This window comes from Mobula hypostoma, chromosome 23 (assembly GCF_963921235.1).
Source record: "Mobula hypostoma chromosome 23, sMobHyp1.1, whole genome shotgun sequence".
Taxonomy (NCBI): domain Eukaryota; kingdom Metazoa; phylum Chordata; class Chondrichthyes; order Myliobatiformes; family Myliobatidae; genus Mobula; species Mobula hypostoma.
This window is the reverse complement of record NC_086119.1, coordinates 56,390,126-56,414,846: the sequence shown is the minus strand read 5'-3', so window position 1 is coordinate 56,414,846 and position 24,721 is coordinate 56,390,126. Positions and strand designations below refer to the sequence as shown.

The 24,721-nt window shown below is 43.6% G+C and overlaps 1 protein-coding gene across 9 annotated transcripts in view; it reads right to left on the bottom strand.

Moving 5' to 3' along the window:
• Positions 1-2,068: 2,068 nt before the first annotated feature.
• The window catches only part of specc1la (sperm antigen with calponin homology and coiled-coil domains 1-like a), a 282,720-nt gene continuing 260,067 nt past the window's right edge, over positions 2,069-24,721 (bottom strand). For 5 of the 9 annotated variants that reach the window (XM_063031671.1, XM_063031670.1, XM_063031672.1 and 2 more), the window contains 3 exons: positions 17,694-17,810; positions 7,344-7,403; positions 2,069-5,221 (listed from right to left, as the gene is read on the bottom strand). In XM_063031671.1, coding sequence (XP_062887741.1) covers positions 5,132-5,221; positions 7,344-7,403; positions 17,694-17,810 — 267 coding nt within the window. In that variant the 3' untranslated portion in view covers positions 2,069-5,131. Of the gene's footprint in view, positions 5,222-7,343; positions 7,404-17,693; positions 17,811-24,721 lie in introns of those variants that run through there. The other 4 variants (XM_063031673.1, XM_063031674.1, XM_063031676.1 and 1 more) reach the window with 2 other exon arrangements.

Here is a 24,721-nt window from a genome sequence, read left to right as displayed (position 1 = left end):
CAACTTTGAGAACGTTGTTATGTCTCCAAGTGTACATGCCGCTGGAAAGATTGACTCTGCATGCACTCAAAATACGTTGAAGTGTTCCCTTCTCGCCATAAGAGTGGCAGAGAGAGCGTGAGAGGAGGAAAATGTTGTAAGGAACAGAGGGAAGGAGATGAGGAGAAAGTTCAGTGGAAGATGTGATCACGAGAGGGTAATGAAGAGGAAAAGAGATGGGAAAGCAGAAGAAAGGAGAGAGCAAGGAGAATCGTAAACACAAAATAATCTGGAGATTATTCCCACACCCCGTACCGCTCGGTTTTGCCTCCTCCCCAAGGTACACAAGCCTGATTGTCCCAGTAGACCCATAGTTTCTGCTTGCTCCTGTCCCACCGAACTTGTATCTGCCTACCTGGGCTCCATTTATTCACCCATAGTTCAGTCCCTCCCCACCTACATCTGGGATACATCCCATGCCCTCCACCTCTTCAATAACTTCCAGTTCCCCGGTCCCAACTGCTCCATTTTTACTATTTTTTTTGAAAAAGCTTCTCCTTCCAACCCTCCCCCACCTTCTTTATAGGGCCTCTGCCCCTTTCCTCTTCAGTGCTGACGAAGGGTTCCGGCCCAAAACGTTGACTCATCATTTCCACGGATGCTGCCCAACCTGCTGAGTTCCTCCAGCGTGTTGTGAGAGCAAGGAGAAGATGGGAGAGAAGGGTCCAGAAGGAGTGGGAAGCCAGAGCAGAGGAGAAGGCCAGAGCTAAAATGGAGCAGAATGACAAAGAGGAAAGAGGAGCTAGGATTGAGGAAGAGCAAGGAAAAGCGAAGGCAAGGGAGGAGTGTGAGAATTAGGAAGAGCATAGGAGGGGAGGGTAGATGGCAGGGCAGGAGAAAATAGATGAGGAAATGGGGACAAAAAGGAGCAAAGAGGGAGGAGTAGGAAAGAGGACAAAGGTGAATAAGGAGGGTGGGGGCCAGAGGAAAGAGGTGGTGCAGTAGTTACTACTGCTGCCTCACCGCTCCAAGGATCTAGGTTTGAAACCTGTGTGGTTTACTTCAAATGCTTCTGTTTCCCAAAGACATGCATCAGCAAGGGAGATGAGGATGAGTACCGGTCTACGGTAGGAAACTTTGTCACATGGTGTGACCAGAATTATCTGCAGCTTAATGTGAAAAAGACTAAGGAGCTGGTGGTAGACCTGAGGAGAGCTAAGGTACCGGTGACACGTTTCCATCCAGGGGGTCAGTGTGGACATGGTGGAAGATTACAAATACCTGGGGATACGAATTGACAATAAACTGGACTGAACACTGAGGCTGTCTACAAGAAGGGTCAAAGCATCTCTATTTCCTGAGGATACTGAGGTCCTTTAACATCTGCCGGACAATGCTGAGGATGTTCTACGAGTCTGTGGTGGCCAATGCTATCATGTTTGCTGTTGTGTGCTGGGGCAGCAGGCTGAGGGTAGCAGACATCAACAGAATCAACAAACTCATTCGTAAGGCCAGTGATGTTGTAGGGATGGAACTGGACTCTCTCACGGTGGTGTCTGAAAAGAGGATGCTGTCTAAGTTGCATGCCATCTTGGTCAATGTCTCCCATCCATTACATAATGTACTGGATGGACACAGGAGTACATTCAGCCAGAGACTCATTCCACCGAGATGCAACACAGAGCGTCATAGGAAGTCATTCCTGCCTGTGGCCATCAAACTTTACAACTCCTCCCTTGGCGGGTCAGACACCCTGAGCCAATAGGCTGGTCCTGGACTTATTTCATAATTTACTGGCATAATTTACATATTACTATTTAACTATTTATGGTTCTATTACTATTTATTATTTATGGTGCAACTGTAACGAAAACCAATTTCCCCCGGGATCAATAAAGTATGACTATGACTATGACTATAGGTTGGTTAACTGGCGCTCTCAGTGAAAGGTAGAAGAATCGTTTGCTGATTTAGTGAAAAAGTTGCAGAAACAGAATGTCGAATAAAATTCAGCAATTAAAGGGCTAATATCCAATAGGATGGAGCTTCTTGCTTCATCAGACCTTAAAAGCAAAATAGAAAATACAAGCAAAACATCACTTAATGCAAAGAAAAGTGAACCTTTAATGTGGATAATGTTACACTTCCCAAGATTAATCATGGTTGTTTAGCAAACTTGCCCAGAAAGCATCCTACACTGAATGCCTGGATTGGACACTGTACCACTTTCTGCACATAACTGTGATAGCATAAGATTACAGAAATACAACTAATATATGCCATCAAAATACCTGGCTTTTATACTAAACATGGTGTGCCTGGCACTCACTACTACTAATAAGTCAATAATATAAATAATGCCCAAAGCTTTGAATACTGAGCAGAGCTACAGAATTAAACATTTAGTGAAATAAGACTGGTACCTATAAGTTATTGGAAAATAAAAAAAAACTGCAGATGCTGGAGATCAGAAACAAATACAGAAAACGCTGGAAACACTCAACAAGGTGAGGCAGCATTGTCCCCGATCTGAAATACTAATTCTGAAGCTACTTGATCTGCTGAGTGTTTCCAGCAGTTTCCGTGTATTCTTACTGACATGTATCAGGAACAGCCATCACCTGACACAGAATGGACACCCCTAGGAGTTCAGTCTTCACATCATGGTATTTGTGTCACTTGATGTGACATGGATCACAACAGGTTATCTGTATCCAAGGAAAGAATACTTTATATAGCTGAGGCATCTAGCAAAGGGATAAGGCTATTTACTGCCAATAAAAAGGGAATGTGCTTGTCAGACAGATCATTGTCCACTGTGTCAGAAAATACACACCAATGTGAGCTTTAGCATCAATTAGTGGGACTAAGAGGTGTAGCCAGAAGATAGTGTTTAGAATAGAAGGCATCAAGCATCAAACCCTTTTCAATAGAAATGACTTATGGGGTTAACTTAAGAGGCAATCTCTGTTATTGTGGAGACTTGTCAGCAAGGAGTGTAGTAACAAGGGTGAGATTAATGTAAACTGGATTGACCAATACTCTAGGTTATTATCTTCCCATTTAGACCATTAAAATTATCTTTCAATCACAGTGAGTGTTAAAGAAATGTAAGTCAATAGGCATGTGTCAGAAAGTAATGATATGAAGCAACTTTGTCAATATGGATTGTAGATGAAGATCCGGGACATCCATTGGCTACAGAGAACAGTACAACAGTTACCTTAGACAGCTCAGTGGAGTTCCCCAGGAATCTCCAGCAATAATTGCAGCAGTGTATTGGAAGTCCACCTCAGGCGCCTTAGCAGATGCTCCAAGTATATATGGTCATTTGGAAAACATCAGCCAGTATAATCCATCAACTCGCAGGGCAGTCTTGTTGAAGTCCAAAAGAGCATTTCACAAGTTACCAGGGTCTGTCCATCTGGACATTTCATCATACAGGTGGTCTGGTCAAGTTCCATCAGAATCCTCCATCAGATGGGCAGGGCAGACTGGTTAAGGCCTGAAGGAATTTTCACCAGTTGGACAGACAGTGTGGTCAAGGTCTGTAAGGAAATTTCATCAGTTGGGCAGGGTGAAAGCTCAAGGTCTGTAAGGAATTTTCACCAGTTGGACAGGGCAGTCTGGTAGAGATCTTTTAGGATGTTCTGCCACCTGGAATGGGCATTTTAGGGGAGGACCATCAAGGCATTACAATAATCATTTGGAACAGTTTGATGGGCATCCATTAGGATTCTTCATCAGTTACACAGGCAGTCAGGTAGCAGTTCATCATACATTTCATCAGTTACACAGATAATTTGACGGAAGTCCACAAGAATGCTCTCCATCAGTTACACAATGGTTAATAGTCAAAGAATTATAAAATCATTAAAAGATAAAACAGATAAAGATCTTAATTGGAATGAAGACTGAGAAACCCAAACCTGCCTTTTCACCTCTGAAGAAATGATGAGAACATGGCATTACTTCAGAATTCCTAGACAAATTCCTGCCTTATTTAGAACTCGGTAAAGTTGATGGAGTTGGTTATCCAACTGGTGTCAGATAAAACACTGAGCACAGACCTTTACTCTGCGTTTAATAAATGGTGTACCTTTGCTGGGAATACCTTAGTGGGTCACTATAAAATCTTCCTCTACAGTACCCCATTAATGCATTCCCAGCATATATGTAAAGCTCCTTTAACACAGTATCATCAAACAATCCACTGTGGGCGACATGTGCAGTGTAAACTAATTGTACGTTGTTAGAAGTGCATCAGAGTTGACTCAAAAACAGCAGTATATTTGCAAACACTTTGACAGATTTGCAAGGGATGGAAGTTGTTCATGTTATGAACTGCCAGTTTCTCTAAAGAAAATTAAAAACATGATAAGCAGATACAAAAATTACTAGCTCGTTATAAGTAGTTAATATTCTAAATAAGGACAGTTTGAAGACACTAGCCTTTTGACACAGGAGACTTCTTCTCATTGGTCTGGAAGAACCTCCTCCATTTGTCTGGAAGAATTATTCAACACTTGTAGATGATCCTTTGGGGAAGTCTTTCTATAAACCGTGGACCATGATTTTAGGATTTGACAGAGTAAACAGACTGTTCAGAGTGACACCCTAAGACCAAGTACTAATGCTAAACTTGAGCTATTCACCCTGAAAACCATAGTCCAGGTGACTTATCAAAGCCAGAGTTTGAAATTGTACTGTGAGCTCAAGGCTTAACAATGGAATTAGGCATTGGTGAAGGGAGCATCATGGATATTACTGTGTGGACTGACACTTGTAAATGCTGCCTGACTTTTGGACATAACTTCATTTTTCTTCTCCGATCAGTGCAGCAAGTCTTTAATGTTAGTTGGAATGGATCGTTTATTTCTCAGCCTTTGGAGGCTATACCATTCGTCAGTTCACCACTGCAAGCATACACCAACAGATAAATTTAGAACAACAGTGCCGTCTCTCAGCTGCGCATCTCTTCACTGGACAAGTTATAGAACCTGGGGAATGTTCTTTCTTTTCAAAGTGATGCTGTGTGAAGTTACTGGAATGAATGTTGTAAGGCTGTTATATGAAGAGCTGTATCAACACTCGTGCCCAAAATCAACTGTTGCTCTGCAAACACTGGCTTTACTGGTCACAGATGCAAGATTCAAGTTTCAAAGTACTTGTATATAGCTGTCACGTATTGCATCAGACTCTGCCAGTCTGGCCGTTCTGTGCTCACCATCTCATTGATATCCTGGAATGGGAAACATAACAGAATCATATTAGAAGGTCTGATAATTTGCCCAAGGATACACAATTTCCATTTACCCCGAGAATCTGTCTGTTGCTAACTCTCTCCAGAATGGGGATATGTATTGTTTTACAGATCCGTGAAAAACTGAAGGCATGATATGAAGAAAAGGAAGACATACCAAAGCCAATAAAAGTACTACAGGTGACTTCTGCTTTACGGCTTTGAATTAGAACATGCGTTTTTTTTCCAATACGTGTTTCTTGATGCATGTGCATGATGTAGCTTCACATTATGAAAAGCTATGATATGGCCCATTTTCTAGGAATGCAACTCTGCTTAATGCAGGGGTTGCCTGTACAAGATTAATACACATTTTTACTAATACTTCCAGTGAAGGTTCTGTAGTCAGTTTTAGCCTAATAGCGGCACTTAACTCAACTCTTAACCTGGCTGCTCACCCTCCCACTCATTTGCAGTCCACAATGGTACTAATAATATGGGGAGGAGGGGTGACGCGGTCCTGCAAAGTAAGTTTAGGTGCTAAATTAAAGGACAGGACCTCCAGGGTTGTGATCCCAGGATTGCTACCTGTGCCACATGCTAGTGAGGCCAGAAATAGAAAGATCATACAGTTTAACATATGGCTAAGGAGATAGTCCATGAGGGAGCATTTCAGTTTTTGGATCGTTTGGCTTTCTTCCAGGAAAGGTGAGACTTGTACAGAAGGGACAGTTTGCACCTGAACTGGAGAGGGACTAATACCCTAGTGGAGATGCTGGAAATCCAAGCAACATGCACAAAATGCTGGAAGATCTCAGCAGGCCAGGCAGCATCTATGGAAAAGAGAAACATTGACTGTACTCTTTTCCAAATATGCTGCCTGGCCTGCTGAGTTCCTCCAGCATTTTGTGTGTGCTCCTAGTGGAAAGGTTTGCTAGTGCTGCATGGGGGTGGGGGCTTTAAATTGCAAGGGGATGGGAGCCAAAGCACCAAATAGATAGTGGAGTGGTTGTGGATAAAGATATTGTTAAGCCTACACACAAAGTCAGGAATCAAAAGGTTGAGCGTGGTGGGACTAATGCTCTGAGCTATTCAAGACGTGGTGCTTCAAGAAGATGGCATCTATCATTATGGGCCCTAACCATCTGACATGCCCTCTTCCTGTTATTACCATCATTACCACCACTGAGGTGGCATAGGAGCCTGAATGTCGATACTCAATGATTCAGGAACAGCTTCTTCCCTCTGCCAGATTTCTGAATGCTCCATGTACTCATGAACACTTTTTCATTATTCTTTTATTTTTGCATTTATTTTGTAATTTACAGTAATTTTATCTGTGCAATATATTGCTGCCGCAAAACAACAGATTTTATGTCATATAAGACAGTGATTCTGATTCTGGTGTGACAATGGTATCTGAACTCTCAATATCTTACATCTCAGACCACCCTGCTTCATTGTTGGCATCTATGGCACGGTGCATTCACTTAAGTTAAAAACCCAGAATGCTTCATAGTGTGCTCACTGGATGTTCGTACTCTGGTGATGGTCAGCTGACTGTAGCTCAATACTCACAGACGGTACAGGACACCGACTATATTTAAAGACTCAGACCGTAGATGGTGTGCCAGCTATACCCAAGAGTCTAAGATGATGTAAGAACTAAAGTCTCATATGAAGTATGGCTTGCTCACTGGATCTCAAGTCTTAGACCACAGAGTTATCTGGACGTCAGCACAGAGTTCTGATGTTTTTAAGAGCTCTTGACTGTAGATTATTTCTATAGTTTTTTTCCTGTACTATACTGTATACACGGGAGTGTTTAGTAGAATAAGCATTGAATGGAAATCAGCAAGTTCACAATAATCTGGAAACTAAATGCCTATGTCCAGCACACAAGGGATAGAAGCTGTCCACACCTTTGCATAACCAAAGTAATGTTTAGCCCGAAGCTGACAATCTGTACACGTAAAAAAAAAGGTGTAACAAATTGCTTTTACCACTCCTGGGAGCATAACACCTCATTAAAAGGAGAATAATAAAGTATTAAGACAGGAAGTGCTTGGATATTGTGTTTAACAACTGAACATTTAATCCAAATGTTTATTTAAAAGCTCACCAGTGTAGACTTGATGCCAACACTTTCAGCTGCCTGGAAAGCCAGGGAAAAATTTCTTCGCTGTAAATCAAAGATACAGAAAATTAAAAGTCTGCTGTCAAAAATAATTTTAAACTTTTGGTTGTAACACCACAGGGGGAATTTTGTTAATACAGTTTGACCCAGAACAGTACTGTTACCACACAAAAGGCCCTGGAGACCATCATGTCAATCAAGACAAGTCTTTGCCCCTGTTTGTTCCCCAGGACCCTACAAACAATTCTGTCTGACTTTGTTTCCACCCAATAACGATTTTCTTCACAAATCTCTCATTGGCTTTCTTACTTCAGTGGTGGGCGAGTTGTTGGAAAAGATCCTGAGAGGCAGGATTTATAAGCATTTGGAAAGACAGTCTGATCAGGGATAATCAGCATGGCTTTATCAAGGGCAGGTCGTGCCTGATTGAATTCTTTGAGGATGTAATAAAAAACTGATGAAGGTCGAACAATGGATGTAGTGTATATGGATTTCAGCAAAGCACTTGAGAGGTTCCCTATGCGAGGCTCATTCATAAAGTAAGGAGTCATGGGATCCTAGGAGACCTTGCTTTGTGGATCCAGAATTGGCTTGCCCACAGAAGGCAAAGGGTGGTTGGAGATGGTTCGTATTCTGTATGGAGGTTGATGACCAGTGATGTTCTGCAGGGATCTGTTCTGGGACCCCTTCCTCTTTGTGATTTTTATAAATGATCTGGATGAAGAAGTAGAAGGGTGGGTTAGTAAGTTTGCTGGTGACACAAAGATTGGGGGTGTTGTGGATAATCTGGAGGGTTGTCAGATGTTACAGCGGGCAATCAATAGGATGCAGAAGTGGGCTAAGAAGAAGCAGATGGAGTTCAACCCAGATAAGTATGAAGTGGTTTATTTTGGTAGATCAAATTTGAAGGCAGAACATAGTATTAAAGGTAAGACTCTTAGCAGTGTGGAGGATCAGAGAGATCTTGGGGTCCGTGTCCATAGGACACTCAAAGCTGCTGCGCAGGTTGACAGTGTTATTAAGAAGCCATATGGCGTGTTGATATTCATCATCTGCGGGAGTGATGTAATGTTACAGCTGTATAAGACCTTAGTTAGACTCCACTTGGAGTACTATGTTCAGTTCTGGTCACCTCCTTACAGGAAGGATGTGGATACTATAGAGAGAGTGCAGAGATTTACGAAGGTGTTGCCTGGATTGGAGAGCATGCCTTATGAGAACAGATTGAGTGAACTTGGCCTTTTCTCCTTGGAGTGACAGAGGATGAGAGCTGGCCTGACAGACAGGCATTAATCCTGTGGATAGCCAGAGGATTTTTCCCAGGCTAACATGCAGGGGTATAGTTTTAAGGTGCTTGGAAGTAGGTACAGAGGGGATGTCAGGGATAGGTTTTTCCACACAGAGAGTGGTGGGTGCGTGGAATGCACTGCTGACAATGGTGGTGGAGGCAGATACAATATGTTCTTTTAAGAGACTCTTAGGTAGGTACATCCCTGCTGAACTGCTGAAGCATGGAGGAGAGGCCATGATAGACATGCTTACCACCATCTGCAATAAGATCTGGCAGACAGGTGAATGACCGACACCTTGGACCCAGTCGCTGATCACTGTGCTTTCCAAGAAAGGCAATCTCCAACTTTGCCAGAATTACCGTACCATCATGTTTGATCAGCCATGTAAGCAAGGTAATGCTTAGAATCATCTTGAACAGACTGAGACCTCAGGCAGAAGATATCATTGCCGAGGAACAAGCAGGCTTTCGTAAGGGCAGAAGCACCACTGAGCAGATTTTCAACCTCTGCACCCTTTGTGAGAAACACCTTCAGCACCAGAGAGAGTTCTACCACGTCTTCATAGACTTTAAGAAGGTGTTTGACAGAGTCTGGCATGATGCCTTATGGACCACCATGAAGAAATTCAACATGGGGCAGAAGCTGATTCATACAATCCATCAGCTTTACGCCAAGGCAACCAGTGCAGTGCTCGCTCAGGGCACCAACGGGGAGTGGTGCCATACCTCTGTAGGAGTCCGTCAGGGCTGCCTCCTCGCCCCCACTCTCTTCAACGTCTTCCTGGAACAAATCATGAGTGTTGCCCTTGAAGATCATGTGGGCACAGTCAGCATCGGAGGAAGGAACACCACAAACCTAAGATTTGCTGACGACATTGATGGACTTGCAAGAAAAGAGGACGAACTGGCCAACCTGGTCAGCCATCTTGACAGAGCCTCCACAAAGTTTGGAACGGAAATAAGTGCCAAGAAAACCAAGCTCATGGCAAATGCCAACGGTGCCATCACAACAGACATCTCAGTCCATGGTCATAAACTTGAGACAGTGCAGCAGTTCAAATAACTGGGGGCAATCATCAGTGGTGAAGGATCAAGACCAGAAGTCCTGGCAAGAACAGCACAGACAATGACTGCACTATCCAAACTCAAGGCAATATGGAGGGACAGCAACATCACCATGAAGTACAAGTTCAGACTCCTGTGTGCATTGGTATTCTCCATCTTCCTGTACTTATGCGAGACATGGACCCTCACAGCAGAGCTACAGAGGAAGATACAGGCATTGGAAATGAGATGCTATCGCAACATCTTGGGCATCTCATACTTGGACCACATCACAAATGAGCAGGTCCGCAAGACCATCCAGCACCATGTTGGCCCCCATGAAGACCTTCTCACAATGGTGGAAAAAAGAAAGCTGAGATGGTACAGCCACGTAACAAGATCCAGCGGCCTTGCAAAGACCGTTCCACAAGGAACTGTGGAGGGAAAAAGAAGGAGAGGCAGACAGAGGAAAAGATGGACGGACAACATTAAATAATGGACAGGGGAAACATTTGCAATGACCCAGGCTCTGGCATACAACCGCGACAGGTGGAACAGACGGTGCCCTGACAACTCCACCAGGAGTTAAGGGCGCAATAAAGGAAGGAAGAAAGATAGGTACATGAAGTTTAGGAAAATAGAAGGTTCATCGCAAGATCTGTGCCCTTGGTTCTCCAATTATCCACTGATAGTAACAACTTCTCTCAATTTACTTCACTTACATTCATTGCGATCTTGCACACCTGTCAATTCCCCTTAAGATACAGAATCAGAATGAGGCCATTCAGCCCATTGAGTCTGCTCCACCATTCCATCATGGCTGATCCCAGAACCCACTCAACCCCATACACCTGCCTTCTCACCATAAACTGTGATACCCAAACTAATCAGGAAACGATCAACTTTTGCTTTAAAGATACCCACGGACTTGGCAGTGCATTCCACAGATTCATTACTCGCTGGCTAAAAGAAATTCCTCCTTACCCCTGTTCTAAAAGCTCACCCCTCAATTTTGCAGCTGTGCCCTCTAGTTCTGGACAGCCCCTCCACAGGAAGCATCCTCTCCACATCCATCTTATCTAGTCCTTTCAACATTCGGTAGGTTTCAATGAGATCTCCCTGAATACTTCTAAATTCCAGTGAGTACAAGCTCAAAGCTGTCAAATGGTCCTCATATGTTAACTCCTTCATTCCTTGAATTACCATTGTGAACTTTCTCTGGACTCTCTCCAAAGACAACACATCCTTTCTGAGATATTGGGCCCAAATCAGTCGACAATACCCCAAGTGCAGCCTGACTAGTGTCTTATAAAGCCTCTGCAATAACTCCTTGCTTTTATATTCTATTCCCCTTGAAATGAATGCCAACATTGCATTTGCCTTCTTTACCACAGACTCAACCTGTGATTTAACCTTTTGGGAGTCTTACACAAGGACTCCAGAGTCCCTCTGCACCTCTGATGTTTGTATTTTCTCCCCATTTAGATAATAGTCTGCACTACTGTTCCTTTTACCAAAATGTATTATCATACATTTCCCAATACTATTCCATCTGCCACTTTTTTGCCCATTCTCCCACACCCCTATTCTCCAAGGAGAACTGCTCCATTTTCTCCAGTCTAACCTTGTAGTTGCAATCCTCATGTCTGGCCCCATTGAATAAACCCCTCTGACACCTTGTTTGAAACTTTCACACCCTTAGAGAGTGACGAGCAGAAATGGATGCAGCAATCTAGTTGTAGCTTAGCAAGGGCTTTATACAGAAAAGCTCAGCATTACCTCAGATCACATAAGAATAGTGGGTCAATTGGGATCTATAGAGGCAAAAGTTATAAGATGATGTTTCAGATTCTTGATGCAGTCTTGACCCAAAATGCTGCCTCAGTAGATGCTGATTGACTAACTGAGTGTTTGTTGCAGACTGCAGAATTTGCACTTAGTTGTCTTCAATTTGAGCTCCCTGATTTTGTACTGTATGCTGCTATTTTCAAAACCCAGAATCCCATTAACTCCTCTCTCAATATATCCTGTCTCTTTCATGCACATTCACACGTAGGTCTTGCACAGTTGTTTACAATATATTGAATGATTTAGAGGAAGGTAGTGAACATACTAGAGCCAAGTATGTGAAGGAGATGAAAGCAAAGGAAAGGGAAGCCACGAGGAGGATACAACGAGTTTACAAATGTATTGATAGAATAAGTGAGCAGGGACCAAGTTGGCAGATGGAATTTTACGTGTGAAAATGTGCAATTATTTCAACTTGGAAGAAAGAATGAGGAACCAAATTATTTAAATGAAGAAAGACTGTGGGAAACTGTAGCACAAAGACATTGAGGGGTCCTTGTAAATGAAACATGAATTTAGCATAAAGTAGAGCAGGTTCAAAGGTCCAATTTAATGTCAGAGAAATGTATACAATGTACACCCTGAAATGCTTTTTCTTCGCAAACATCCACGAAAACAGAGAAGTGACTCAAAGAATGAATGACAGTTAAACGTCCCCAAAGTACCCCCCGCCCCCCAGCTCCACCATCCCACACGTAAACGGCAGCGAGCAACAGGTAATGGAATATTGGCTTTTATTTTACTGGGTTTGACTATAGCGATATCAAAAGACAGGACAGATACAGTAACATGCAGGGAGATAGATACCTGGCAATGACAGTCATTCAAAAGTGCAGCCAGCTTGAGAATTCAGGAGCAACAAGTTCACACAGACCTTATGATGGAAGGGAGATCACTAAAAAGCTGAAGTGGGTCGGGCCTAGGAAACTGCACTGTGAAGCTCATGAAATGATTTCTCGGGAGTGGGGTTAGTGACCTGCAATAATCATGACCATCTTTCTGTCTGAGGGACTGGCTTCTGTTTTTCCAGTGCTGGTTGATGCTGCATTCAGTCATACCTTGTTGTCAGGGCAGTCACTCTCACCTTCTCTTTAAACTTCGGCTCTTTAGTCTGGTATTTGGTCAGAGAGGTCAGGAGTTGAGGGGTCTTGGTGAAGTATGAGCTGGGCATTGGGAAGTGGGTATTGGCGACCAGCCTCTCAACCACTGTATCTTTTGTCACTGAGACACACAGTACAGAAACAGGAGACACAAGAGATTGCAGATGGAATCTAGAGCCACACTAAGTGCTTGAGGAACTGAGTGGATCATCTATCAAAGGAAATGGACAATCTATGTTTTGGGTTGAGACCCACTATCTGACTCCTTCAGCCCATCATCTATACGTTGACTGTCAAATGCCAGTCTAAACTAAGCCTCTATGCAAGCACTTGGTCCATGCCTTGGCAATATGAGTGCTCATCCACATTCTTGTTAAATACTGAGAGAACCTGCCTCCACCATCTGTTCAGGTAATGCATTCGAGGTTCCAGCCACCCTATTAGTAAAGAAAAATTCTCTCTGGTCCCCTCTTAAACTTCTTACCCATACCTCAAACCAATGCCCTCTAATTTTAGAGATCTCTGCTACAGGGAATATTTTCTTACTATTCATTTTGTCTATGTCTCTCATAACTTTGTAAAACTTCAAGTCACCACTCAACTTCTGGCTTGAAAGTTGTAACCTGTAAAACCCTTCCCTGTAACTCAGACCCGGGGGTCTAAGCAACATCCTTCTCTTTCCAGTTTAATGATATTTTTCCAATAAAAGGGTGACCATAATTGTACACATTACTGCAAGTACCTCACCAATGTCTTGTACCCCTGATATCCCTTAAACATGAAGGATTCCTTTGAATTGCCTAATTTAGCTTTCATCTTATGGGAGCATGTTGATCTTGAACACTCACAGCTGCACCTTTCAATAACTCCCACTTGTTGGATGTCATTCTCCCTACACATAGATGTTCCTATTCTGACATTACAATTACCTGCAGAATCATTCTTATCCCTTTCAATAACTGCCTGAAAGTCTAGAGTATTGTTACTGTCTCTAAAATGTTCTCCCATGGACTCTTCAACCACTTGCAGTTACAGCCCCTAGGATTATGCGAAGTACTGCCTCTAGCACTGATTCATCTAGCACTGATTCAAAAAGTTCTCCTGAAAATAATTTAAACATACCACCTTTATTTGTGTATTTCACACTAAAACAATCTAAGTAAATACTGGAAACAACAGGAATTCTGCAGATGCTGGAAATTCAAGCAACATACATCAAAGTTGCTGGTGAACGCAGCAGGCCAAGCAGCATCTATAGGAAGAGGTACAGTCGACGTTTCAGGCCGAGACCCTTCGTCAGGACTAACTGAAGGAAGAGTGAGTAAGGGATTTGAAAGCTGGAGGGGGAGGGGGAGATGCAAAATGATAGGAGAAGACAGGAGGGGGAGGGATAGAGCCGAGAGCTGGACAGGTGATAGGCAAAAGGGGATACGACAGGATCATGGGACAGGAGGTCCGGGAAGAAAGACAAGGGGGGGGGGGGTTGACCCAGAGGATGGGCAAGAGGTATATTCAGAGGGACAGAGGGAGAAAAAGGAGAGTGAGAGAAAGAATGTGTGCATAAAAATGAGTAACAGATGGGGTACGAGGGGGAGGTGGGGCCTAGCGGAAGTTAGAGAAGTTGATGTTCATGCCATCAGGTTGGAGGCTACCCAGACGGAATATAAGGTGTTGTTCCTCCAACCTGAGTGTGGCTTCATCTTTACAGTAGAGGAGGCCGTGGATAGACATGTCAGAATGGGAATGGGATGTGGAATTAAAATGTGTGGCCACTGGGAGATCCTGCTTTCTCTGGCGGACAGAGCGTAGATGTTCAGCAAAGCGGTCTCCCAGTCTGCGTCGGGTCTCACCAATATATAAAAGGCCACATCGGGAGCACCGGACGCAGTATATCACCCCAGTCGACTCACAGGTGAAGTGATGCCTCACCTGGAAGGACTGTTTGGGGCCCTGAATGGTGGTAAGGGAGGAAGTGTGAGGGCATGTGTAGCACTTATTCCGCTTACACGGATAAGTGCCAAGAGGGAGATCAGTGGGGAGGGATGGGGGGGACGAATGGACAAGGGAGTTGTGTAGGGAGCGATCCCTGCGGAATGCAGAGGGGGGCGGAGGGAAAGATGTGCTTAGTGGTGGAATCCTGTTGGAGGTGGCGGAAGTTACGGAGAATAATATATTGGACCCGGAGGCTGGTGGGGTGGTAGGTGAGGACCAGGGGAACCCTATTCCTAGTGGGGTGGTGGGAGGTTGGAGTGAGAGCAGATGTACGTGAAATGGGGGAGATGCGTTTAAGAGCAGAGTTGATAGTGGAGGAAGGGAAGCCCCTTTCTTTAAAAAATGAAGACATCTCTCTCGTCCTAGAATGAAAAGCCTCATCCTGAGAGCAGATGCGGCGGAGACGGAGTAATTGCGAGAAGGGGATGGCGTTTTTGCAAGAGACAGGGTGAGAAGAGGAATAGTCCAGATAGCTGTGAGAGTCAGTAGGCTTATAGTAGACATCAGTGGATAAGCTGTCTCCAGAGACAGAGACAGAAAGATCTAGAAAGGGGAGGGAGGTGTCAGAAATGGACCAGGTAAACTTGAGGGCAGGGTGAAAGTTGGAGGCAAAGTTAATAAAGTCAACGAGTTCTGCATGCGTGCAGGAAGCAGTGCCAATGCAGTCGTCGATGTAGCGAAGGAAAAGTGGGGGACAGATACAAGAATAGGCACGGAACATAGATTGTTCCACAAACCCAACAAAAAGGCAAGCATAGCTAGGACCCATACGGGTGCCCATAGCTACACCTTTAGTTTGGAGGAAATGGGAGGAGCAAAAGGAGAAATTATTAAGAGTAAGGACTAATTCCGCTAGACAGAGCAGAGTGGTGGTAGAGGGGAACTGATTAGGTCTGGAATCCAAAAAGAAGTGTAGAGCTTTGAGACCTTCCTGATGGGGGATGGAAGTATATAAGGACTGGACATCCATGGTGAAAATAAAGCGGTGGGGGTCAGGGAACTTAAAATCATCGAAAAGTTTAAGAGCGTGAGAAGTGTCACGAACATAGGTCGGAAGGGATTGAACAAGGGGTGATAAAACAGTGTCGAGGTATGCAGAAACGAGTTCGGTGGGGCAGGAGCAAGCTGAGACAATAGGTCTACCCAGGACAGGCAGGTTTGTGGATCTTGGGTAGGAGGTAGAAACGGGAAGTGCGGGGTGTGGGAACTATAAGGTTGGTAGCAGTGGATGGGAGATCCCCTGAGCGGATAAAGTCAGTGATAGTGTGGGAGACAATGGCCTGGTGCTTCTTAGTGGGGTCACGATCGAGGGGTAAATAAGAGGAGGTATCCGCGAGTTGTCGCTGCGCCTCGGCAAGGTAGAGGTCAGTACGCCAGACTACAACAGCACCCCCCTTATCAGCGGGTTTAATAATAAGGTTAGGATTAGTGCGGAGGGAGTGGAGAGCAGAGCGTTCCGAAGGAGTGAGGTTGGAATGGGGACAAGGTGCGGTGAAGTCGAGACGGTTGATGTCCCGTCGGCAGTTAGCAATAAAGAGATCCAGAGCAGGCAGAAGACCAGAGCGGGGTGTCCATGAAGAAGAGGAGGGTTGAAAACGGGAGAAGGGATCATCGGTGGGGGTGGAAGAGTCCTTGCCGAAGAAGTAGGCTCGGAGACGGAGACGGCGGAAGAAAAGTTCCGCATCATGGCGAACACGGAACTCGCTGAGGTGTGGGCGAAGGGGGACAAACGTGAGACCCTTACTGAGAACAGAGCGTTCTGCCTCCGACAGTTGAAGGTCGGAGGGGATGGTAAAGACCCGGCACGGATGAGAGCTGGGATCAGAGGGGGGAGGGGGGAGGCTGGGTGTGTCAATGGAGAGGGGAGGGTTGGGGTGAGAGGAAGATGGAGCCTCTGAGGGCCCAGGAGTTGACGGTGGGATCTGAGGGAGACGGGATTGCAGAGTATTGGTGGGGGAAGGGGAGACGGGAGTCACAACAGCAGCACATAAAGACCCGGCCTGGAGTTCAAGGCTGGAATCTTGAGAGCTGAGATCAGAGGGGGGAGGGGGGAGGCTGGGGGTGTCAATGGAGAGGGGAGGGTTGGGGTGAGAGGAAGATGGAGCCTCTGAGGGCCCAGGAGTTGACGGTGGGATCTGAGGAAGACGGGGCTGTGGAGTGGTGGTGGGGGAAGGGGAGACGGGAGTCACAACAGCAGCACATAAAGACCCGGCCTGGAGTTCAAGGCTGAAGTCGCAGTTGGTGGTTGCGCAATCGCTGTGAAGGTGTCCATGGTCGTTGCTGGAGTCCGGGTTTTGAATATGTCCTGAGGTGTTGGAGCCGCCGAGATCAATGGCAGGGGCCGCAATTGAAAGTTCATGTCTGCTAGTGTCGGGGCCGGCAGGCTCTGGAGTCCGTAGATACGTAAATACTGGAAAAGCTGAAATTTTCTACTACTATAATCCTGCTATATTACATATCTTTGCAATTTGTCTACATATCTGGTCCCCTATCTTTTACTGACTATATATACAAAATAAATTGACTGTGCCCTTTTTGTTCCCACAGTCTCCACATATTGCTTTATTTGTTGAGCTTTCTAGGATATCCTCCCACACTTGTGGAAATACTGCAAGTAAAGAACTTTCAGCAACAGTTCTGGCTTAATCTTACAACATTAATATAGGAGATTTATAAACACTTATGTTACGATATGGACATTGAAGAGCCATAAGCTGCGTCAACACTATTCAGCACATTCCCATCTGTGCTAACTTAACAACATGAGGCATCGAGCAGAGTTAAAGATCTGGAACATTGGTCACATTGTCTCAGGTCCCCATCATCCACTTACCTGGAATGGCTATGGATTTCTATCAGTACTCTACTATATTATGTAATTAAAGTCAAATGGGTTGAGATGGAATGATGGAGCAGACTCAACTGGCCGAATGGCCAAATTCTGTTCCCATCCTATGGTATTATGGTCTAAGAAGAGTACCAAAATATATCTTAATGCACATAAATTGCAAAAATGTTCACAATACAAAATCAACATCTTCAGCTGACACATCATCCTACCTTGTCCTGACTGTTCAGCTCCTGATATGGGATATGTGCTGGAAGATAGGTGTGAAGCACAGCACAGAATGCCAGCCCATCATTCCAACTACTGCTGAAGTTTGTGATGTCGATGTTCTAGGATAAGGAATAAAACAAAGTACTTTGAATAATCCCATATTGCTGGTTAACATTCCTCTGAACTACTGCTCATTAAAACAGAGTATTAATTACTGAAGGAAGAGGAAATGCTTTCCACCACCTTGGGCTTATTTATGCCATTCATGTGCTGCTACAGAGGTTTTTTGGTAAATCCAGATGACTACTCTCTTTTGTACACCCCCACCCACTTTATTCATCTGAAGAGAAAGCTGATACTCTGAGAATGTGCTGACTTTCTTAATCCGCCAAAGATACACCTTCTGTGCTGCAAGATGACAGCTTGCAGAGACCAATCCACCATAACTCAAATCTGTTGACTTGACTCTGCTTCCCTTGTCCAATCAAGCATTAGAAGTTGGAGTTGGCAAATTACTGTGGAACTGGGATGCACTGCAGCTACCCTTGGGAGTCAGTAGGGATCAAATATTTATAAATGAAGGATTATCTAATACTTTGCATGTGATAGTGTTCAAAATTCAAAGGAAAATTTATTATCAAAGTACACACGTCACCAAATACAACCTTGAGATTAATTTCCTTGCAGGCATACTTAATAAATCGAATAACCACAATGAAAGACTGCACCAACACCAAGAAGGAAGAAAAAGAAAATAGTAAAGTTGTTTGCACCATTAGTGATAAATAGAGAGTAAGAGATGGAAAATTTCTTAAAAGCATTTATTTTAATGCTAGGCGCATTATAAGAAAGGTGGATGAGCTTAAAGCATGGATTGATACCTGGAAGTATGATGTGGTAGCTATTAGTGAAACATGGTTACAGGAGGGGTATGATTGGCAACTAAATATTCCTCGATTTCATTGCTTCAGGTGTGATAGAATGGGAGGGGCAGTGTTCGATCTCCTGTTGGGGAATGAGATAGGTCAGGTGACGGAGGTTTGTGTTGGGGAGCACTTCAGGTCCAGTGATCACAATGCTATTAGTTTCAATATAATTATGTAGAAGGATAGGTCTGGACCCAGGGTTGAGATTTTTGATTGGAAAAAGGCTAACTTTGAGGAGATGTGAAAGGATTTAGAAGGAGTGGATTGGGACAATTTGTTTTATGGGAAGAATGTAATAGAGAAATTGAGGCCATTTAAAGGTGAAATTTTGAGGGTACAGAATCTTTATGTTCCTGTTAGGTTGAAAGGAAAGGTTAAAAGTTTGAGAGAGCCATGGTTTTCAAGGGATATTGGAAACTTGGTTTGGAAAAAGAGAGATATCTACAATAAATATAGGCAGCATGGAGAATATGAGGTGCTTGAGGAATATAAAGAATGTAAAACGAATCTTAAGAAAGAAATTAGAAAAGCTAAAAGAAGATATGAGGTTGCTTTGGCAAGTAAGGTGAAAATAAATTCCAAGGGTTTCTACCGTTATATTAATAGCAAAAGGATAGCAAGGGATAAAATTGGTCCCTTAGAGAATCAGAGTGGACAGCTGTGTGGAGCCAAAAGAGATGGGGGAGATTCTGAACAATTTCTTTTCTTTAGTATTCACTAAGGAGAAGGATATTGAATTGTGTAAGATAAGGGAAACAGGTAGGGAAGTTACGGAAACTATGATGATTAAAGAAGAGGAAGTACTGGCGCTTTTAATATAAAAGTGGATAAGTCTCCGGGTCCTGACAGGATATTCCCTAGGACCTTGAGGGAAGTTAGTGTAGAAATAGCAGGGGCTCTGACAGAAATATTTCAAATGTCATTAGAAACAGGAATGGTGCCGGAGGATTGGCTTATTGCTCATGTTGTTCCATTGTTTAAAAAGGGTTCTAAGAGTAAACCTAGCAATTATCGGCCTGTGAGTCTGACGTCAGTGGTGGGTAAATTGATGGAAAGTATTCTTAGCGATGGCATATATAACTATCTGGATAGACAGGGTCTGATGAGGAACAGTCAACATGGATTTGTGCGTGGAAGGTCATGTTTGACAAATCTCATTGAATTTTTTGAAGATGTTGCTAGGAAAGTTGACAAGGGTAAAGCGGTGGATGTTGTCTATATGGACTTCAGTAAGGCCTTTGACAAGGTCCCACACGGAAGGTTGGTTAGGAAGATTCAATCGTTAGGTATTAATATTGAAGTAGTAAAATGGATTCAGTAGTGGCTGGATGGGAGACACCAGAGAGTAGTGGTGGATAACTGTCAGATTGGAGGCCGGTGACTAGTGGTGTGCCTCAGGGATCTGTATTGGGTCCAATGTTATTTGTCATATACATTAATGATCTGAATGATAGGGTGGTAAATTTGATGAGTAAGTATGCAGATGATACTAAGATAGGTGGAGTTGTGGATAATGAAGTAGGTTTTCAAAGCTTGCACAGAGATTTAGACCAGTTAGAAGAGTGGGCTGAAAGATGGCAGATGGAGTTTAATACTGATAAATGTGATAATTTTGGTTGGACTAATCAAAATAGGACATACATGGTAAATAGTACGGCGTTGAAGAATGCTGTAAAACAGAGGGATCTAGGAATAATGGTGCATAGTTCCCTGAAGGTGGAATCTCATGTGGATAGGGTAGTGAAGAAAGCTTTTGGTATGCTGGCCTTTATAAATCACAGCATTGAGTATAGGAGTTGGGATGTAATGTTGAAATTGTACAAGGCATTGGTGAGGCCAAATTTGGAGTATTGTGTACAGTTTTGGTCACCGAATTATAGGAAAGATGTCAACAAAATAGAGAGAGTACAGAGAAGATTTACTAGAATGTTACCTGGGTTTCATCAGCTAAGTTACAGAGAAAGGTTGAACAAGTTGGGTCTTTATCCTTTGGAACATAGAAGGTTGAGGGGGGACTTGATAGAAGCATTTAAAATTATAAGGGGGATAGATAGAGTTGACGTGGATAGGTTTTTTCGATTGAGAGTGGGGGAGATTCAAACAAGAGGACATGAGTTGAGAGTTAAAGGGCAAAAGTTTAGGGGTAACACGAGGGGGAACTTCTTTACTCAGAGAGTGGTAGCTGTGTGGAACGAGCTTCCAGCAGAAGTGGTTGAGGCAGGTTCGATGTTGTCATTTAAAGTTAAATTGGACAGCTCTATGGACAGGAAAGGAATGGAGGGTTATGGGCTGAATGCAGGTTGGTGGGACTAGGTGAGAGTAAGAGTTCGGCACAGACTAGAAGGGCCGAGATGGCCTGTTTCCGTGCTGTAATTGTTATATGGTTAACAGGGTGGACAACCAGTATGCAAAAGACAACAAACTGTGCAAATACAAGAAGAAAGATTAAAAAAATAAACAAACAATATATATTGAACAATAGAAAGTTTTTGACAGATTTGGCCCAATGAAGCTTGCCAAATTTAGGGCTGTGTGTTGATCAACTATTGAGTTTAGATCTGAAAGTCTCCAAGGTACTACTGTCAAATACACAACTAAGTAGTTTGTTCCACGTGTCCACAATTCGCTGTGTAAAGAAGTGTTTCCTGAATTTAGTCTGAAATCTCCCTTTAACCAATTTCCACCTATAACCCCATGTCATAGAAACACTGCAGATTCAGAGCTCTGCCGCCGGGTCCTAATGTCCACCACACTGAGACAGGTTAAATAAGGTCTGGGGTTCCACTGGGTCCTAAGGTCCACCGCCTTTAGACAGGTTGAATAAGGGACTTGAGCATCTGTGTTTTTTGGTATCCGCGAGGGGTCCCGGAACCAATCCCTCGCAGATAAGGAGGGCCGACTGTACTGATAATTTCATTTATAGCTACACTTCATACTTCAAATGCTACATAGCTTAATTAAAAAGAACAAATAGATTAAATGAGAGAACAGAAACAGTGGAAAAGGCAGTACTACTAAAACTCTGTGTGGAAGAGGGGGGTGTAGGGGTGTGTGTTCAGTCCCAGATGAGTTCTCACTGTGATAGCTAGAGTCATAATTAAATGGTTGCTTTTGGACTTATTTTGTTTCAAGAGTGCATTTTTTTTCTTGTGTGACCCACAACACAGGCTTTCAGAATCCCACGCCTAAATTATTACTACCACCACTACTACTTGGTAAGGCATCCGCATGGATTTGCACCTTGGAAGGTTTCCAGGGCGCAGGCCTGGGCAAGGTTGTATGGAAGACCAGCAGTTGCCCATGCTGCAAGTCTCCCCTCTCCACGCCACCAATGTTGTCCAAGAGAAGGGCATTGGGACCCATACAGCTTGGCACCAGTGTCGTCGCAGAGCAATGTGTGGTTAAGTGCCTTGCTCAAGGACACACACACTGCCCCAGCCAAGGCTCCAACTAGTGACCTTCAAATCACTAGACGAACGCCTTAACCACTTGGCCACGTGCCAACACTACTACTACTTCTAATAATAATAATAATAATGGTAATAGCAGCAACAACATCTGCCCATTAAACAACTTACTGGCGCAATGAAAAATAAAACCCTGGATGTTTTGGCCCTTGGCTTGGCATGCTTGACATAATCTGGCCCTTGTGGAAAACTAACTAGGGAACCTGGTCTGGATGTTGACAGTGATGAGTCTACCAGGATGCCCAAACCCTTTCTAACTCAAGACCCCCACTGTATATTTCTATCTAATATTTCTACTTCCTATACGTAATACTTTATATTTATTTACATTAATTTTCATCTATTTATCTGCCCACATGTGGATTTTGTTTAGATCTAACTATATTGATTCTGCTGCCTGAATGTTTTCGTGTCATCGGCACACTTGTTTTTTTTTGTTATGTGCTTATCCACATCATTAATGTAAGTTACAAACAGCAGCGGCTCTAAAACTCATCCCTGTGGAACCCCACTTTTAGCATCTTCCATGTGTGAAAATATGAGGCCATGTGATGAAAATTCCTTGAAAGTCAGTCCATAGGTTGTGGGAGCAGTTCAGCGACAGGGCAAGTGAAGTTACCCCCTCTGGTTCAAGAGGCTGATGGTTGATGAGATCCTCATCTTCCACCCACCAGGAACATTGTTCCTGCCCTATCCAGAAGATCAGGGTGAGGCCAAAGATTCAGGAAATAAGTGTGATCAAAGGCTCTGTTCACTGTGGTAGCGGGAAAGCTATGGTTTAGAAAGAAGACAGACACATCCATTCAATCACAATAGATAAATACAGAATAACTGGGGAAAAAGCAGAATATGAGAAACTACAATGGAAGTTCGTTATTTTATGACTAGCCTATCTTCTGATATGGAGAGAGAGGGATTTAAAGAGGTCAGGGAGGAGTCAATGAACCATGTAAAGGTTGGGATAGGGAACTGGCAGTAAAAGTAGTGAAATGAGGATAAGACACTGCAGATGCTGAAATCTGGAATGACAAACATTGTGCTGGTGGAAGGAAATGAACTAGGCCTTAAGAAAGAAACAAAGTGCCCTCAAACACTGGGATAAAACAGGGAATGCAACAACAGGATAATGAAGATAAGTATCCTAAAGGTCAGTGATATTCATTACTCTCAAACACGAGGAAATCTGCAGATGCTGGGAATTCAAGCAACACACACAAAAAATACTGGTGAATGCAGCAGGCCAGGCAGCGTCTACAGGAAGAGGCACAGTCGACATTTTGGGCCAAGACCCTTGGTCAAGACTAACTGAAAGAAGAGAAGTCAGTTAGTCCTGACGAAGGGTCTCAACCCGAAACGTCGACTGTACCACTTCCTATAGATGCTGCCTGGCCTGCTGTGTTCACCAGCACTTTTTGTGTGTGTTGCTTCATTACTCTCAACTGCATTCACTACAATAAAGAATATTCACCACAGCATTCACTTTCTCAACTACTGTTTACGCATGTGGAAAGGATCTCCTGCAACTGTATTCATTGTGTGCAGAAGTCAATTTAAGCGAAGTGTCATTCTTCATTAAAAACAATGCCGAAGGTGGGAAATAGTTATGGGAACAAAGAAGCGCAGAGAAGTTAAAATATTCAGCATCAGTCTTTATGGCAAACGATACCATGAACATCCTATTAATACTAGATAATTCTGGGGAGAATTAAGTACCATCACTTTCACCGAGAAATGGTATGATGAAAATTTAGTCTTTTCGTGCTAAAAATAAACCTTACAGTCTGGATGACTTATATTCTAGGTCTTAAAGGAATTGGCTAATGAGATAGTGGATGTATTACTTGCAATCTTCCAAAAGCCCTTAGAATTCAGAGAAGCGCCAGAGGGCTGGAAACTGCTAATATGACAAGCCCATTCAAAAAGAAGGGAGGCAAATACTAGATAATTAAAGACCGATTAGCCTACGTAGCATCGATTGTTGTAAAAATGTTAGAATCAATTATTAATGAAATAAAAGCAGCACAACTGGAAAATCTTAATCTGATCAAGTAGAGTCAGCATTTATTTATGAAGGGGAAATAACATCTGACATATTTATAAGATTATTTTCAGGAAGTCTCCACCACAAGAGATAGAGGGGAAACAGCAGACATTTTCATAGTTTCTTGTGACATAGAAAGAGGGCATTTCGACCTATGGTGTCTGTGTCAACCCATAGGGCAATCTCATTTCCCACTGATCTTCCCCATCTCCTATTCTCTCCATAGGCCAACTGACTCCCAAAAACTCCATCACTCACCTACATGCCACAGGCAATTTACATTTGCCAATTAATCTAACAACCCACATACCTTTGGGATACCTGGGGAAAATGCATGTGGCCACAGCAAACTCCACTCTAGGCAGTGCCCCTGTAGATGTTGTCAATGGTGAGGGAGGCTGTGCCGGTGATGGACTGGACTGTGTCCACTACTCTCTACAGCCACTTGTAAGAACTGCTGTATCAGGTCATGATGCAACCAGTAAGGCTGCCACTTTCTCCTCCCTAATACAAGTAACTCATTCCTACTTGAGTAGAGAGCCTAGCTGACCTCATTAATGCCAAGTGGGCACAGTGGTGCAGCTGGTGAATTAGTG